The sequence below is a fragment of the Perognathus longimembris genome, chromosome 22 (assembly GCF_023159225.1).
Source record: "Perognathus longimembris pacificus isolate PPM17 chromosome 22, ASM2315922v1, whole genome shotgun sequence".
NCBI classification, from domain to species: Eukaryota; Metazoa; Chordata; class Mammalia; order Rodentia; family Heteromyidae; genus Perognathus; species Perognathus longimembris.
In genome coordinates this window covers 36,977,697-36,996,183 of record NC_063182.1, presented here as the reverse complement: position 1 = coordinate 36,996,183, position 18,487 = coordinate 36,977,697, and the positions used below count along the sequence as shown (strand labels likewise).

Here is an 18,487-nt window from a genome sequence, read left to right as displayed (position 1 = left end):
AGCATAAATAAGAGCAGTAGGGAAGTCGAAGTAGGAGAATTACAGTCAGCCAGCCCAGGCCCAAAGTAAAACATTGCCATAAAAATAACCAATGCCAAAGGCCCAGAGGTATGGCTCAAGGGGTAGTGGGCCTGACTAGCAAGCACAAGGCACTGAGTTCAATCCATACCCCCCCACACACACACACACACACACACACACACACACACACACACACACACACACACACAGAAAGGGAAAGAGAAAAAGAGAGAAAGAGAAAGAGAGAGAGAATGATTCATTGTATTAAGAAACCAAAGAAATAAAAATGAGAGTACCATTTTTATTTTTAAGTAAACATATTTTAAAATAATACTGTAGGGTCACTGAATGTACATGAAACTAGGCATTATCTACCTTTCGAAGATTTTTAAAATGCTTATACTAAGCATGACCAGTTATAATAAATTAGCCCATGTATAATAAAATACATGCACTAAAACTCGAAAGTCAAAGATATTCAGCATTACTTACACTATTGAAATGTTTGGATTTCATAACTATTAACAAGAGCTTGATTTATGTACTTCAGTATATACTTCTGATTAAAATGTTATAGAAGATAATATGACAAAATTACATAATTCATGTGATAATAAAAAGGATTATTTTATATATATTAACCTTTTGAGCTCTACCACCCAGCCACACTTATCTTCAAATAAAAAGTGTACTTCGCATTACTGGATTTTGTCAATTAAATAAGAAACCTCTTGGTCACATGGACTACCTCTAGTAGTACTACTTAATATATGGGTTCATTTTAGGAACTAGGAGGCCAAGTAACCTAATCACTGATTTCATACTGAATATTTAATATTACATTATGAGAGAGGAGAAAAATCAAGGCAACCTAATAAATATACAGAATTTTTTAGTATAGATGATGATTAAATTCTTTTGGTACTAAACCCAGCATCTCTTGAATGCTAAGCATGTACTTTACCACTATAACACCCCCAACCCAGTATTCCAAGACTGGGCAGAATTATCTTCATCTCATAGCTTGTGTGTGCTGGTACAGGGACTTGAACTAGGGACTCTTGAGCTCTTACTAGGCATTTTCCTCTCACAGCTAGTGCTCTACTATTTGCCTCAAGTCTGATTTTTTACTGGTTAATTCGGAATAAGAGTCTCAAGGAATTTTCTGCTCTATCTGGGTTTGAACTAGGATCCTCAGATCTCAGCTTCATGAATAGCTAGGATTACAGTGTATGAGCCTTTAGCACCTGCTACCACACTGCTCTTATAAAAGCAAAAGAAACTATAATAATAAAATTAAAAGCATCATTTCACATTCAACTATGTTTCTCAATTCATTCTATCAAGAAGCATCCTGATCTTGAAATTTTTGTACTTCATACAATATGATAAAAGGCCTTTTCTCAATCTGATGGTCTGTTATTTAACTACAACTAGGTTTTCTCAATAAATACAGAAAAAGATGTTTTCAATATATCTTCTTTTATAATAGGAAACAAAGTTATTTTTTTTAAGAAAACAGATGGAGGGAGACTGATGGAAGGGGTGACAATGATCAAGATGCATTATACTCATAAACTGACATGTTGAATTCAAACCCCTCTCCTTTTTTTTTTTTTTTTTTTTTTTGCTAGTCCTGGGGCTCAAGGCCTAGGCAATGTCTCTGAGCTTCTTTTGCTCAAGGCTAGCACTCTATCACTTGAGCCACAGCACCACTTCCAGCCTTTTCTGTTTATATGGTATTAAGGAATCGAACTCAGGGCTTTATGCACGCTAGGCAAGCACATTACCAGCCCCCAAACACTTTTTTTTTTTACAACCACTTACAGATAATTATAAGTGAGTGAGAGAGAGAGAGAGAGAGAGAGAGAGAGAGAGGGGGGGAGGGAGAGAGAGAGAGAGGAAGGGAGGGAGGGAGAGAGAAAGGGAGGGAGGGAGGGAAGGAAGGACAGGCAGGAAGGGCTTGTATGCAGTGATGACAATTTGGTTAGATTTGGTAACTATTTTATAGAAACAGCCTATATAAAATCTCACTGGCCCAAAAGCCAGAATACTTTTTTGCTCATTTTGAAATAGTTTCTTTTTTCTTTCTAATATTACGCTGGTGTTAAGAACAGTATGATACTTCAAATATTTTTCAGAATACTCAGGAAACTTGGTTTCCAATGAGAAATAGAATTGAGTGGTCCTTTTTTTTATTGTTTAAATCTTTGTTGCCTGGATAGTATATTATTACATTAACAACACAGAGCTAGAAATAAGTATTGCCTGTACTAAGTAAAAGAAATAATCATCCGTAATTATCAGCTACTGGAAAAAATAACCATAAAACGTAAAAATCTGAAGTCCTGTAGCACAAACAAGGTCCTTTATGATTTGGTCCTTCATACCTCTCCACCCTTTTCTATGGTCACCTAAGTACTCTGGCCACACTTGTACTTAATATACTCAATATTTAATTACTGGAAGGTTCTTACTCCTGCTTTTTGTCTAGTGCTGACACATTTATAAGACTAAGTTTAGTTGCTATTTCTCCAAAGCTTTCCCTTATGTTGCTAGAGTTTATAGATCTTTCCGGTACGCTTCCAGCACAATTTTCCAGCTATCGGTTTTGGTTTGTTTATGTTTTTTGTCTGAGACCAGAACTTGAACTTGATAGCTGATGTTCCCTTTTGCTCATTGGCTGGCATTCTACAACCTGAGCCACACCTCCACCCCAACAGCTCCTTCATTTATCACACACTTCAGATTACATATTTGTCTTTCTCACTAACCTACTGAGATCAAGACTCCTGTAATGCCATCATAATATTGTCAACAGTGGTCTATTCTGCCTGGTTCGTAGAAATCCAAACACTAAGAAGCTGTCTCTATTCCAAGCAGTCAGGTGCTTCTCCCTCAATGCTTCAATGGAATGCAAATCAAACGCCAAGGCAACGATTCCTATTTTTCTTCATTAGATTGTGAGCTCCTGAACAAGCAGTTCTGCCTTCATTTTTGTAAAATAACCAGCACTGTTCCAAGGACCCAGTAGAAATTAAATATTTGGTGAGCAAAAGAACACACCTTAAAAAAATTTTAAGAACTGAGTTGTTGAACTGAAACCCTAAAAAATGTAAAGCCAGACACTCGGTGGCTCACACCTGTAATCCTAGCTAATCAGGAGGCTGAGTACTGAGGATCGTGAATCAAAGCCAGCACAGGCAGGAATTTCATAACAGGTTTAATATAATACTTAATGCTATTATGGACATACTGCTATTATAGTATTTAATAAAATAGCAATTTATGTAACTCATAAAACAACATACTTTAGTACTACCATATTATATCAACTAACATCCTTATAACTTTAAACTATTCAATGAATCTATTTATCTATGTATCTTATTTGAAATCTGACAACATTCTCTTTTGAGCTTTCTCTTGTATCAAATGCACTTTAGTCAAGGAGACAGGAATAGAGGAAGGCTCAAAGAGTCTAGGAGGAATGTTCCTTGATTCCAATTACCACTTAAAAAAAAACAAAAAAAAAACAGGCCAATACTGAGACCTAAACCTCAATGCAACTCTTTTTTTTTTTGGCCAGTCCTGGGCCTTGGACTCAGGGCCTGAGCACTGTCCCTGGCTTCTTCCCGCTCAAGGCTAGCACTCTGCCACTTCAGCCACAGCGCCGCTTCTGGCCGTTTTCTGTATATGTGGTGCTGGGGAATCGAACCTAGGGCCTCATGTATCTGAGGCAGGCACTCTTGCCACTAGGCTATAATCCCCAGCCCTCAATGCAACTCTTGTTCTGCTTTTCTACACAAGGTTAGTGCTCTCCACCTGGGCCACACCTCCACTTCGGGCCTTTTGCTAGTTAATTGGAGATAAGTCTCTTCAATTTGTCTGCACAGGCTGGCTTCTTAATACTAGGTAAGCCATTTCTACTACTTCCTTAAACACCCAAGAATTTTTTTCTCCAGTGCAAGGGACTGAACCCAGGACCCCACTCATGCTAGGCAAGTACAGTACCACTCAGCTAGTTGCTAGCCCCTTCCTACGCTCTTTTGGTAATGAGGGTAATAAGTTATGTACACTCTATTCCCTCAGCACTTTTCTCTCTCCATTCTTAACCACATCATCACTATCAGTGACTTCAAAGTTTGTATGCATTATCTCTAATAGCTTCATTTTCTCCTAAGTTCTGTATCCCTAACACTCCTGTGATCCACTGAGGACGCTGTCATCAGTAACTGTACCAACTCTTAAAATCTTAACCCAAAGTAAAAAATCAAATCTCTGGTCTTTGAACCATACTTACTGCCCTCTAGAATTCATTTACCATCTGCACATTCAACCTTCTTTGACTTTGTTAAGTTTTTTAATCAAATAAAAAATGTTCGCATCATTTTTCACTGTTCAGTACTTTTCTCTTTCTTTTCCTTGGGAGTAGGGTGTAGCTCAATGGCAGAGCTCTTGCCTAGCATGCCTAAGGCCCTGGGTTCCTTCCTAGAACTGCAAAAAAATGTGAACAACAACAACAAAACAAGCAAGCAAACCAAAGTATGCAACATACTTTCCTCTTTAAACCCAACAGTAACCTCTCCCTTTCAAAGCATACACCATACTCTCCTCTTTTCCTCTACTACATGGTAATGTCACAACTCTAGTTGAACTGTTCTACTTTTGCATGCTAGCACCAGAGGAACTTATCACAAATCAAGAGGTATAAAAAATCCGGTAATAGAAGCCAAGCAGTAGCTCACACCTGTAGTCCTAGCTAATCAGAAGGCAAGACTTGGAGGATCATAGCTTGAAGCCAGCCTAGGTAGCCAGGACACTCTTCAACTAACAGTAAAAAGCCAAGCTGGAGGTGTGGTCAAATGGTAGACTATCAGCCATGAGCAAGCAAGTAGGGGGAGAATATGAGGCCCTGAGCTCAAGACTACCATCATGAAAAGATACTCCATATTGACAGCAGAAATACTCTACTTCTTAGCACATTTGCTTTCCTACATTCTAAGTTTTTTCATGTCCTTTTATATCTCCTCAAACCCACAACATATGATTTTACTACCTTTGGCACACTCAGTTAAAGATCTACGTCACTGAGAACACAAAAATTACTGGGAAGATTCTCTTACATTTCTTCTATGTACCTTCCCTCTAAAGTTCTCATGCTCCTATCAAAGTTCAGTGCTTAGGTCTGTGCAATGAATTCCAACCACTTTTTTTTTTTTAAGAAGTCAACTTCCTTAAGAAAGGCAAGGGAAAGTGTGGATCCAAAGGGATGAGATTGAAGGGGGTAACACAGATCAAGATGCATTGTATTTATGTACTGCTTTGTTAAGTGACACTTCCTTTGTACAACTAAAGATAATTTTTAAGTCAACTTTCATTACTCCCTCTCATACATTTTTTTCTCCACTGGATCACTGTCACAAACAGTCATGCCCTAGTATCACTCATCTTTCCTGATTCAATTTCACATCAAGATATCTTGATTAAGTGGCTTCCATTTCACCCCTTCAGTTTCTCATCTCTAATTCTTTTTTTCCTGTTTTGAGACAAGGTCTCACCATGTAGCCTATGGTGTCCTTGAACTTGTATCTTCCTGTCTCAGTCTTTTAAATTCTCAGATTAAAGGTGTGTGCCACCATGCTCAGCCCCCTCTAATTCATTGGGGTTTTTTGGGTGGTAACAGGGCTTGAACTCACTCAGCTTGCTTGCTCATGGCTGGCACCGTACCACTTGAGCCATGCTTCCAGCTTGGCCTTTTCTGGTTAATTGGAGAGTCTTGGGAACTTTCTGTCCTCACTGGCTTCAAACCAAGATCCTCTAGGACACAGCCTCCTGAGTAGCTAGCGTTAGAGGCATGAGCCACCAGCATCAAGCTTTATAATTTATAGTGTGTGTGTGTGTGTGTGTGTGTGTGTGTGTGTGTGTGTGTGTGTTCTGGTTCTGGGTGCTGTCCCTGAGCATTTTTTTTGCTCAAAGCTAATGCTCTACCACGTGAGTCACAGCTCTACTTCTGGCATTTGGGTGGTTAAATGAAGATAGGTGTTTCACGGACTTTCCTGCCTGGGTTGACTTTCAATGACAATCCTCAGATGTCAGCCTCCTGTGTAGCTAGGATAACAGGCATATGCTACTGGTGCCTGGCCTCTTGTACTTCCTCTCTCTCTCTCTCTCTCTCATTTATTGTCAAAGTGATGTACAGAGAGGTTACAGTTTCATACATTAGGCCTTGGGTACATTTCTTGTACTGTTTGTTACCTCCTCCCTCATTCCCCCCTCCCCCCTCCTCCTTTCCCTCTCCTCCCATAAGTTGTTCAGTTGGTTTACACCAAACAGTTTTGCAAGTATTGCTTTTGTAGTTGTTTGTCTTTTTATCCTTTCTCTCTCGATTTTGATATTCCCTTTCACCTCTCTAGTTCTAATACCAGTATATACAGTTTCCAATGTACTCAGATATGATACAGTGATAGTGCGGGTACAACCACAGGAAGGGGATACAAGAGGATCATCAACAATAGAAGCTATGGTTTCACATGATATGTTGAAAGTAATTACAACAGTGATATAACATGGAGTTCATTTCACTTAGCATGATCTTATGCATTCATAAGGGCATAGTATTAAGCTGTTAGGCTCTTTATCCCTTACCAACAACACTGCCCAAACACAGGAGAATGTGCATTAATGTAAAGACAACCATAACTTGTTTTGCCTAAAATTTTTACCTATAGGTTTGAACACCTAATTTAATGGACTTAACTCAGAAAGCAAATAATAAATAGAACATTTAAAATACATGTAAGATTTAAAAATCACATTTTGTCCCTGAAATGTTAAAAAAATAAAAACTGTAACATCTACATAGCATAAAGTCCTAACATTAAATTATTGAAAATAAAATCAGATTTCCAACAAAAACACCAAGAAACAAGTTTGTAGTCCTCTCTCAGCTCAGTGCCAGCTGCTGGGCTCACACCTGAGATCCCCATCTCGGCCAATAAAAAGCAGGGCCTAATGGCATACCCCTGCAGTTCAGGGCTGCCCTGGGCATAAACACAGACCCTATTTTTAAAATACCTGAAGCACAGAGGACTGAGAGGGAGCTTAAGTGGCAGAGAGGAAGTTCATACTGTTCTGCTTGCTCACATGGAAGACAATGCTTGCCCAGATGTGATGTACTACTCACATGCTACAATTTCACATTACAAATATATGTATACACATAGATGTAATATATACATGCATATGTTTTTTGTGTTGGCCATACTAAAGATTAAACTCACAGCCTCGCACTTGCTAAGCAGGTAGGTGTTCTACTGAGCCGGGCCTCCATCTCTGCTACATTACAAATATTTTTAACTTCCTCAATTAAAATGCCCTCTGCCTTCTTCCCTTACGCCTCTGAAAACAAAAAGGACCTCATCTGGTAAATAATATATGTTAAAGTATTTTAAAACAACCATAACATAATTGTTTAACCTCTAAGGTAAATAACGTATGCCACAAAAGAAGCACTAACACAAAGAAAAACTAATGTAGACATGTTAGTCTTCCTTGAATAATCAAAGGAAATTACTGGATTTCTGCTTGTAAAAACAGCAAGTCAGGTTGATTACAATCAACTATCGTTCTGAAAACAATTTAAAAAGCTAGGTCAGATACTAAACCATCTTAAAAGTACCAAATAGCTGACAACATAATGAGAAATTAATAACCGGTTGAAATCCACTATAAGTCAGGAACCAACTTCTATTAATTTTTGCCTTTTGAATTTATCAATGAAAAGTAACTATTTGCAGTTTGCACTGAAAGACTGGGAGCCATATTTAAGAGTTCCAGACCCACCACGGGTGAAGACTACAATGAAAATAGCTTTAGGTTCTGAACTAAGATTAAGATTCTCCAGGGCTGCACTCTAAGAATACAAAGAGACAAGAATTGGCATGTACAACAGGCACATCCAACCAAATCAATCAGCTCTACATTACTTATAATTCCTAATAGAATACCTAATATATCATACCTAATATGTCAATGTTATGTAAATAGTTGTTATACTGTCAGTTTACCAAAATACTGACAGTCTAAAAGAGTAACAGCAATAATAAGGGAGGAGAATAGTAAAAATGTAAAATATAAAGCTAGAGTAAACAGAACTACATGTGTCATCTGGGAAAGGATAAAGCTACCAATTAACATGAGACTTTATATGAAGATAAAAAAGGTCACAACCTCTAAATGAAGACAAAAATCTGAACGATGAAACAGCTAAAAAGGTGAAAAAACTAACAGACAATGCAAACATAAAGTATATAATATGCAAAATTTAAATTCAACTATATCATGTAAGAGACCTATCTAAAACATCAGAATACAGAAAGATTGGAGACGTACAAGAATATAAAAATACATACATACACAATAAACACATACCATGTTAGAGTTAAACTAATCCTAGTTAAACTAGACTAGTGAAAAAAGCACTACCAAAATTAGAAAGAGTATTTAATAACATTAAGTCACTGACAAGATGTAAGTATTATACAATTCTGTGCAAGCACAGCCTCTAATATCTATAAAGTAAAAGTTGGAAAAATTACAAGCGTAAATAAAATCCTTAATCATATAAAATATCTCAAAATACTCTTCACTAGATTAACAGACATAACCTGATTTAAAAAAAAATACAGAACATTACCTGCAATGGTTATGAGGGAAAAAGATATAACTAGCTTTCTGTATTCATGGATTCTGCACCCATGAATCAAAACTATATGAAAAAAAATTATGTCTGTAACTGAATTTGCACAGATATTTTTTCTGTCCCTATTCCCTAAATATAGTGTAACAAGTAGTTAAATAGCATTAACCTATTAGGTATTATATATTCAGCATCATATTAGGTATTACAAGTAATCTAGAGATGATTTAAAGTATGTAGCTGGATGTGCCAAAATTATATGCCAATACTATACCATTTTTACATAGGAACTTGAACATAGGAACCAATTCCTACAGATAACTGGCAAGGACTGCATTGAACTGCGGCCACAACACAGAGATCAAAGTCTGAAACACGGTATACCTGTGGACTACACTGTAATGATGTTATATGAGAAAAATGTTTTTTCTACAAAAGTAGTTTGCTTCCTTTCTGGTAATCTTGAGAGAATTGTTTTTCTGAAAGGTTCCTGCTTTGGTCAGGTGGTTTGGCCCTTGTTAATTACATTTTAGTTACACACATCCTTTTCCTGAACACCTTGACCTGCTAGAAGTTCCTTGAATTTTAATTATATCCTATAATTAAGCCACATCCTTTTGCAGCTACTATAAGCACAGGGGCAGGGCCTGCTAGGTTAGGAATAAAAAGGGAGCAGACTGCCACCTTTGTCTGCTTGCTTGCCAAATTTTTGGCCATTGGAGCACCCTTTTGCAGAAACAAACTTTGCCTTGCTGATTTCTTTCAAGTTGGTGTTTTTATTCCTATGTGACACCCCAACATCCCGGGCTACTTCTAACAGAATTTAAAAACAAAGTAAGCAGAAAATCTCTGTATGTTTAGAAATTGAGACTATAGTATTTCCAAATAGCCCAAAAGTCAAACCATAAAAAAACTCAAAAACATTTTAAGTGAATTATAAAAATAATATTTAAGGGTTTTTTTGTGGTCATTAACGATGGATTCCATGGTCTTGCATGTAAGCTATACCTTAAATCCTTAAAACTATCTGTTACACGAATTACATTTGTGTTTAGTTTTGTTAATTGAAAAAACAGTTAGCTCTCACTATATATACACACAGGGTTTATATCCTTGGGATTAACAAACCTTTAGATTTAAAATATTTGGGGAAAAACTGCATCTGCACAGAACATCTACAGCTTTTTTTCTCGCCATTATTACCTAAATAATATAGTCTAGTAACTACATAGTATTAGGTACAGGAGGACTACCCCTTATCCAAAATGGTTTGAGTGTTTCAGATTTCCGATTTTAGAGTATTTATACATGCATGAAACATCTTAGGGAATGGGATCAAAGTCTAAACATAAAACTTATTTATGTGTTACACACCTTATACAAACAAGCCAAAGTTTATTTTACACAATTTTTAGTGCAACCACATTTTGCCTGTGACACATGAGGTCAGAGGTAGAATTCCACTGCTGGTGTCATGCTTATATGCAAAATAAGTTTCAGATTTTAGAGCATGTGATCTCAGGTATTCAAATCAAGGATGCTTACCAATACACTATAAGTAAGCTAGAGAAAAGTTAAAGTACAGGATGACATACATGGGTTGTCTGCAAATTCTATACCACTTCATATGAGACTTAAGGAAAAGTCTAGGAACAAATCCCTCCAGATACCAAAGGATGACTAATGACAAAACCACTACTAGAATTCAGAGAAGCTGTCAAAAAAACTTATACTGTATTAACCACTAGAATATCACATTCATGCTTAAGGGTACCATGTATATAATTCAGAGTTCAGTAACAACTTCTGGAGGAATGAGAGAATTCTATTTCATTGCTCTTCTACAACCTTCCTTTCTGTGTTATGCAGGAAATCATTAATTCTGTCCATTACATGGCAATACTACTAATCCAGAGAATATTCTGGACAACAGACTTTAAGAGCAAAAAGGTAATTAAGACAAGGTACAGTAATGCATGAGACATAGACAATACCTCTAGAGTCTGATACGTAATAAAAGCACAGTTGCAAAATTGTAGCATGATGGAAGAGTTTATCAGTTTTTTAGGAACAGTGTCTAGACAAAGTTTCTGCATTGTTCACATTCAACGAATACTAACAAAATCAAGTAAGAGATTTACTTTACTTTGAAAATGAAAGTGTTAATGAAAGTCTGAAAGTGCTACAGGAATTTGCTACCATGAAATAGACTAGCCCAAGAATGAAATCCAAACAAAGAGAATGACAGAACAGAACAAATCTCAGAGAAATTCAGCCAAGTTCTTCTTGATGGTTTCCTATAAGCTACTGGATGATACCTTAGCTAAAGTTTGAACTACAAGATCTAATCATTCCCTTTTATTGTGAAGCTAGATTGATTTTAATTCTATGTCACTTCAAACATAACAGTACCAGCAGCTCATACCTGTATTCCTAAATATTCAGGTGGCTGAGATCTGAGGACAGGAGCTTGAAGCCAGCCCCAGCAGGAAAGTCCATGAGACTCTCATCTCCCAACTGACAACTAAAAAGCCTAAAGTGGAGCTATAGCTTAGCTCCTGTGGTAAGAGTGCTAGCTGTGTGAGCAAAAAAGCACAGGGGCAGTGTCCATGCCCTAACTTCAAGTCCCAGGACGAGCACACACACAATAGGAATAATAATAATGTAGATGAATCTCAGCAAATTATCCCAAAAGGCAAAATAGTCACCTATTTCAATGTATAGACATGTAGATGGATGATGAATATTCTTTGTTCTGTAGGACTATATCAAACAGCAAATGTAATCTCTACTCACTGTTAGTGGGACCTGACAGTTACTATGACACCAAATTGTCCCCATGTGTTTCCAAATATCTTACCCAAGAGAGAACCACAAATCTATTTTGTAATAATCGTTACACATGTGTTTCTCATTGTGGCTCCACTGGGTATGCTTAAAGGTATTTAATACCCAATCTTAAGCCAGGTACCAGTGGTTCTTGTCTGTAATATTAGCTCTTTGGAAGATAGAAGTAGAGAGGATTAAGAGGAAAAGTCCATGAAGCCCCATTTCAATCAATAGCTCAGCATGATGAGATGCTCTTGTCATCCTAGCTATGAAGAAGAGTAAGATCATAAGGATTCCATTCTAGGCCAACCAGGGGTAGAAATGTTTGTAAGATACCATCTTAAAGGGCTACGAATATGGCAAGAGTGCTCGCCTCATATACATGAAGCCCTGGGTTCAATTCCTCAGCACCATATATAGAAAACGGCCAGAAGTGGCGCTGTGGCTCAAATGGCAGAGTGCTAGCCTTGAGCAAAAAGAAGCCAGGGACAGTGCTCAGGCCCTGAGTACAAGGCCCAGGACTGGCAAAAAGAAACAAAAAAGATACCATCTTAACAGAAAATTTGGGTATGGAAGTTTGTTCCTGTTATCCCAGCTACCATGCAAAGAATAAATTAAAAAGTCAAGGTATAGGGTGGGCCAGGCAAAAAGCAAAACCCTACCTCAAAAATAGCAAGAGTATAAAGGGCCATTGGCATGGCTCAAGGGTCAGAGTGCCTACCAAGCAATCACAAAGCCCTGAAACCCCAGTACTAATAAATACGTAAATACTTACATCAACTCTTGGGGCAAATAATGCTTTAAGTTTACTACTACTGTTAGAAAATTCTCATTTATTTAAACTTTCTTCTCTGTATAATACTATTGTCATTTCACAGAAAATGTTTTGCTATCTTCCCCTCAGTCATCCGTCTACTTGCTTCCTTTACTTAAAAGCCATATATTAGCTTTCCTGCCTCCTTCCAAGTAGGGCATGGTTGTAGTAGGATGTACATCTGCACCTTCTCTGGGAGGTTAATTTGGCTAACCGAAAGATGAAAAGGCAAACAACCACCTATTTTTGGTAGCTTTCTGAGGTGATGCCTGGGGTAGAAAGCCGCAACCCCGATATGACAAGTCTTAAATGTGAAGATCAGCACACCAAGGAGAGTGAAGCTTGAAGATGGAAAGCACCAGAATTGACTACTCATGGAATCCTCCAATTTTGAATGTTTTTATTATTCCTATATCATCATTAGATTATTATAATGTGTTATCCAATTTTGAACATGTTTTTATTATTCCTATATTATTATTATTATATTATTCCTATTGTGTGTGGGGGTCTGGGGCTTGAACTCAGGGCCTGAGCACTGTCCCTGGCTTCTTTTTGCTCAAGGTTAGCACTCTACCACTTGAGCCACATTTGCCACTTCTGGCCTTTTCTGTATGTGGTGCTGAGTAACTGAACCCAGGGATTCAAGTAAGCGAGGCAAGCACTCTACCACTATGACATATTCCCAGCCCTTGAACATATTTTTATGTGAGATACAGGTTAAATCAGTTAGGTAAGTATTGTATAGCTTGAGGCCTAATGTATATTTAAGATCTGATACTGACAGTGGAAGAAGAACCAAGATTACTTTAAGGTTTTCAAGACTGAATAGCTGAAAGGTATTTGTAAATCAGGAATAAGAAGAACACAAACATATAAATGTGCATATAAAGTGGAGGCTGGGGGATATGGATCAAACTGATTCAGTGTAGTATGAGTTACAACTAAAGCAGTACATTTAATAAAGACATAACAGCAAACAATGGAAGTGGGAAGTCCAGTTATAGAAATAAGAAACATCCACACAGAAATGAAGTACTTCATAAAGAACAAAAAAAGAAAGACCACACTAAAACACACTAAAATGTGGCACATACACACAATGGAATTTTATGCCTCTATCAGAAAGAATGATATTGCCCCATTCGTAAGGAAATGGAAAGAGATAGTTCTAGCAGATCACAATAGCTAAATAACTATGTCTATATAAACACATAAAATGATACTAAGCGAAATGAATTCCAAGTTATAGAAATAAGTGGTATAGCATTGTTCTTGTTATTTTCAACATGCCATGTGAAATTATGCCCTTTTTCTTCTGTATTTCTTTTTTTCTTTTTTTGCCAGTCCTAGGCCTTGAACTCAGGGCCTGAGGACTATCCCTGGTTTCTTTTTGCTCAAGGCTAGCACTCTGCCACTTGAGCCACAGCGCCACTTCTGGCCATTTTCTATATATGTGGTGCTGAGGAACTGAACCCAGGGCTTCATGTATATGCAAGCACTCTTGGCACTAGGCCATATTCCCAGCCCCTTTCTTCTGTATTTCTTTCCCATGGTTTTACCTCTGATACCACTGTAACTGATTTTAGTACCTTGGATATATACATGTATTGTAACTAGGGAAAAGGAATACCAAAATGGAGAAACAAAAGATAAAAAGACAAACCAATGCAACAGCAATACTTACAAAACTACATGGTGTAAACAAACTGCACAACTCATGGGGAGAAGAAGAAATGGGAAGGGGGGGAATGAGGGAAGAGGTAACAAGTTAGTTAAGAAATGTACTCACTGCCTTACATATCAAACTGTAACCCCTCTGTACATCACTCTGACAATAAAGAAATGGAAAAAAGAAAAAAAGAACAGGACCACTAAGAAAGCAAAGTGAAAAACATAGAACCTTGAGGACACTGGTTACGTTCCTACCACCCATTTCACCTTGTGAACACTATACTGCAGTAATTATTTTTAGATAATTCACTCCACAGGCTAGACTCTGGACGAAGATATTGCTACAGACCTGGCAGCTTGATAGTCTATGTTCAATGAGAGGAGATTTGAGGATTTTAAGGCATGCTAGGAAAGAAGTCCTCTCTTCTTTGGAAGTAGATGAAGGTAACTATGACATGAATATTGCTGGTAGCTTCCTTTTATTAGGAGGGAAGCCAGTCTGAGCATGAAGCCCAAACAGGACAATGTTAAGAAAATAGCAGGATCTCAGGCCTGATGACATGATCTTTGAACAAACCATGATTCCAGTCATCTCTATGTACTTGCTAATTACATGAACTGTACACTACTAGCATTTATAAATTGTTTGCAGCCTACCTGATATAGGAAACTATATTTATAGGAAAGAATAAAATCAAGACTGTAAAAAATGAAGAAAGCTTCAGAGACATGGGAAATCAGGAAGTAAAATGAAAAACAAAGGAAATAAGTCCTTTTATTACTGTACAACAAAGTATTTACAAATAATAAGGAAACTAAAGATAACACACAAAGGCCATTGGATTTAGTAATGAGTAAGTCACAGGTAACTGTGTATGTACTGGTCCTGGGACTTGAACTCGGGGCCTGGGTACTGTCTCTGAGCTTTTCTGCTCAAGGCTAGCACTCTTCCCACTTGAGAAACAGCTCCACTTCCACCCTCTTATCCTCTTTTTGGTGGTTGATTGGAGGTAAGAGTCTTTCTGAACATCTTGGCCAGAGGTGACTTTTAAGATAGTAGTTCCATTTGTAAAAATGTAAAGTCATAATGAAAAGGAATGATGAATTTATTAAGAACCACAATGTGCCAGATGCCAATGCTCATATATGTAATCCTATCTATTCAGGAGGCTGAGATTTGAGGATCGTAGTTTGAAAACGATTATCTCCAATTAACCAACAAAAATAAAATGAAATATAAAAAATAAAAAGGCCAGAAGTAGAATGACAGCCTTGAGCAAAAATGTTCAGTAACACCAAGGCACCAGTGGCTCACACCTGTAATCCTATCTACTCTAGAGGCTGAGATCTGAGGGTTGTGGTCCAAAGTCAGCCCAGGCAGGAACGCCTGGTGAGACACTCCAACTAATCACCAGAAAATCAGAAGTGGCACTGTGGCTCAAAGTGCTAGAGCACTAGCTTTAAGTGAAAAAGCTCAGGGACAGGACACATGTCCTAAGTTCAAACCCCATGACTGACTTAAAAAAAAAGTGCCCAGGCCCTAAATTCAGCTAGAACTTTGTGCCACAGAACTGGCACAAAACATCCACAATGTACCAAAACACTGAAGTGGACATTTGACATCTATCACCTTATTCAATATCCACTTAGTGAGTTAAGAATTTCATCCTACTTTATAGATACAGAATAGCCTCAGTAGTAACATGATCACAGCCACATAATTAGTAAGTGGTTTTTAACAGACTTCAAAACCAAATCTGAAAAGTCTAGTTGGCTCAAACTACCAGGCACCTGAGATGAAAGAATGAATTTTTACAAGTGGAGAGAGAAAGACATGGGCATGGATATATCTGGAGTAACTGCTTTTGAAAAGAAGCAAACACCTTACTTCCGCTGAGATATGAGTAAATAGGAGATAATATAAAGAAAACAATGGTGGAGATTTTCTCACCACTGACTTAAGCTCAGCATCTCCAACCTTCCTACTGTTTCTTCAAATTGAAATCAGATAACTGACATACCCTACAAGAGCTAAAAATATGTAAGCTTTGGTTGTGGATAAGTAAAGACTACTAACTACAAAAATAAAGTGAAAATCTCTTCTTTTAAGGGCAAAGGGCCCCATATTTGCCATCTTAAAGAGCGAACGGTATCATTTATGTTTTTAGACCCATTTCTCTAATTTTGAGGCTCTTGACATATTATCCAACTAAACAGTGACCTTCAGCCAAGGCAACTTCCTCAGGAAGTTGATATGTTTATGTTGCTGCTGGTGATTGTTTTGCCAGTGATCCAACCAAGCATTGTCAAGCACGTGTAAATGCTCTACCAGTGAAGTTACATCCCCAGCCCTCCAAAGCCACTTTGATTCTGCAGTTTGAACGCTTAGAAGCTTTTGGCAAGGAACTACTTTATTACACTTTCTGTATCAATAATTGTGATTACAGGGAAGAAAAAGGGCTGAGACAGGTACAAGCTTACAGTTTATAAAAAATATCAAATACTACATATAAGAATTGTTAAAACACTGCCACGATTGAGACTATAGGAAATTTGAGAAGTCTTAAGCTTAAAAAGCTTTTCTCCACTTTTGTCCTTTCTAAACAAAACAAAGAGCTTGTACAGTACGGATTTTAAAGCCTCAGTCTGCAATTTATGCTAACATTGAATAGATCACTTGTCCTTTCTTGTGTCATTACTTGATCGTGTTACATGTAGTTGTTTTTTGGTGTTTTTGTTTTTTTTTTAAGGAACACAGTAACACTTTTCAATTCTCTCTCTGGACCTATAATGCTTACACCGCCACCTCAAAAGCTCAGAAAGAGCTGAAAGATTTAAGCGAACAATCATTTTTGCCACGACCAGCACGGCTCCTCCACTCTGCAGGGGTTCTCAGGGTCAAAGAATCAGATTCTCCACCCCACCCTGCCGAGGATGTGATTCTCTCCTCCAGGTGAACAGAACCCACCGACTTCTGGAGAACTGCACATGTTGTCCGGGAATCTCGGCTAGAGGAATATAGCCGGAAAAACCTCCAAAATATACAACGAGGGGGGGGGGGGGGGGGGGCAGAGAGAGAGAGACAGACAGACCGACAGACAGAGAGGGGACAGACAGAGAGGGGGGAGAGAGACAGAGACAGAGAAGGGAGAGACAGAGAGACAGACAGACAGACAGAGACAGAGAGGGGAGAGAGAGACAGAGAGACAGATAGAGACAGAGACAGACAGGGGAGAGACAGACAGAGGGACAGACAGAGAGACAGAGAGAGACAGAGACCGAGAGAAGATCAAGGAAGCAAGAAGACCAAAACCCGGGAGATGGAGGGGGCGACGAAGAACACACCTCGGGGCATTCGACCCACCCACCTAAGGCGAAGGGCTTAGGAAGGTTCGCGAAGGTGAAGCTTCCCGCACGGCGGGCGGGGACCCCGAGCCGCCCGGGGAGCCGCGGGGGCGCGGGGGGCCGGGCCGGGCGAGGCCGAGCCGCGGGGACGGGGAGCGGCGGGGGGCGCGGGGGGCCGGGCCGGGCGAGGCCGAGCCGCGGGGACGGGGGGCGCGGGGGGCCGGGCCGGGCGAGGCCGAGCAGCGGGGCCCCCGGCCGGGCGGGGGGACGGCGAGGCCCGCGGCCTCACTCACCTGCCAGACGCGCGCTCCGCAGCCCCAAGCCCGGGCGCCGCCGCGGCGCTTCCCCTCCGTCCCGCCGCGGCCCCCGCCGCCGCCGCCGCCGCCGGAGTTCCAGGACCCGGGAGCCGAGGACGGAAGCGACCCAGGGAAAGCGGCCGCCGGCCCCGAGCGCAGAAAGGCGAACATAGGGGGGCGCCGGGGGCCCGCGAAAGGCAGCTCCGCGCTTCCCCTTCCTCACGAGCGGCCGAGCGCGCTCCCCGGGAACAGCATCCTGCCCGCCGCGGCCCGCTGCTCCCGGGCCTGGGCCCGAAGCTCCCCCGCCTCCAGCAGCGGCGGGGTTTCCGGCGGCCGCACTCCGCCCCCTCGCTATTTGGCCTCCGCCATCTTGCCGGAGGCGGGCAGAGCGCCACGCGCAGGCGCGCGCGCGGGAGCGCGCGGCCTTCCGCGGCCCGGCGTGGACGGACGCGGTGCGCATGCGCGCCGGCCGCGCGCCGCCGCGGGCCCGCGGGCCCCGGCCCGCCCTCCCCGGGCTGGGCTGCCGGCAGTCCCCTCGGGAAACCTCTGGGTGCACGCTGCAGGTGCAGACATCCATGTGGCCCGGGCCCGAGCTAAGGGCTGACCATGGGAAAAGAATAAAACCTAGCCGGCATTTAAGGAACACCTGAGAGAGTGGAAAGGACGATGACGAGCGTCCTTCTTGTCTGGGGGCTGCTCTTCTGGTTCACTTCAATCATTCCTTTTCCTAGCTCTAAAACAATGTGCAACATAATCTCTGCCTACTGTCCCACCCTTCTCCATCCTAGTTTCTTTTTCTGTCTAAGG

The 18,487-nt window shown here is 40.2% G+C and overlaps 1 protein-coding gene across 8 annotated transcripts in view; it reads right to left on the bottom strand.

Annotated features, from left to right (window-relative positions):
- Window positions 1-18,072, bottom strand: part of Apc (APC regulator of WNT signaling pathway) — a 94,224-nt gene extending 76,152 nt beyond the window's left edge. For 5 of the 8 annotated variants that reach the window (XM_048331525.1, XM_048331537.1, XM_048331531.1 and 2 more), the window contains exon 1: window positions 17,678-18,033. In XM_048331525.1, coding sequence (XP_048187482.1) covers window positions 17,678-17,851 — 174 coding nt within the window. In that variant the 5' untranslated portion in view covers window positions 17,852-18,033. Of the gene's footprint in view, window positions 1-17,677 lie in introns of all 8 variants that reach the window. The other 3 variants (XM_048331528.1, XM_048331539.1, XM_048331527.1) reach the window with 3 other exon arrangements.
- Between the last annotated feature and the right edge of the window lie 415 nt (window positions 18,073-18,487).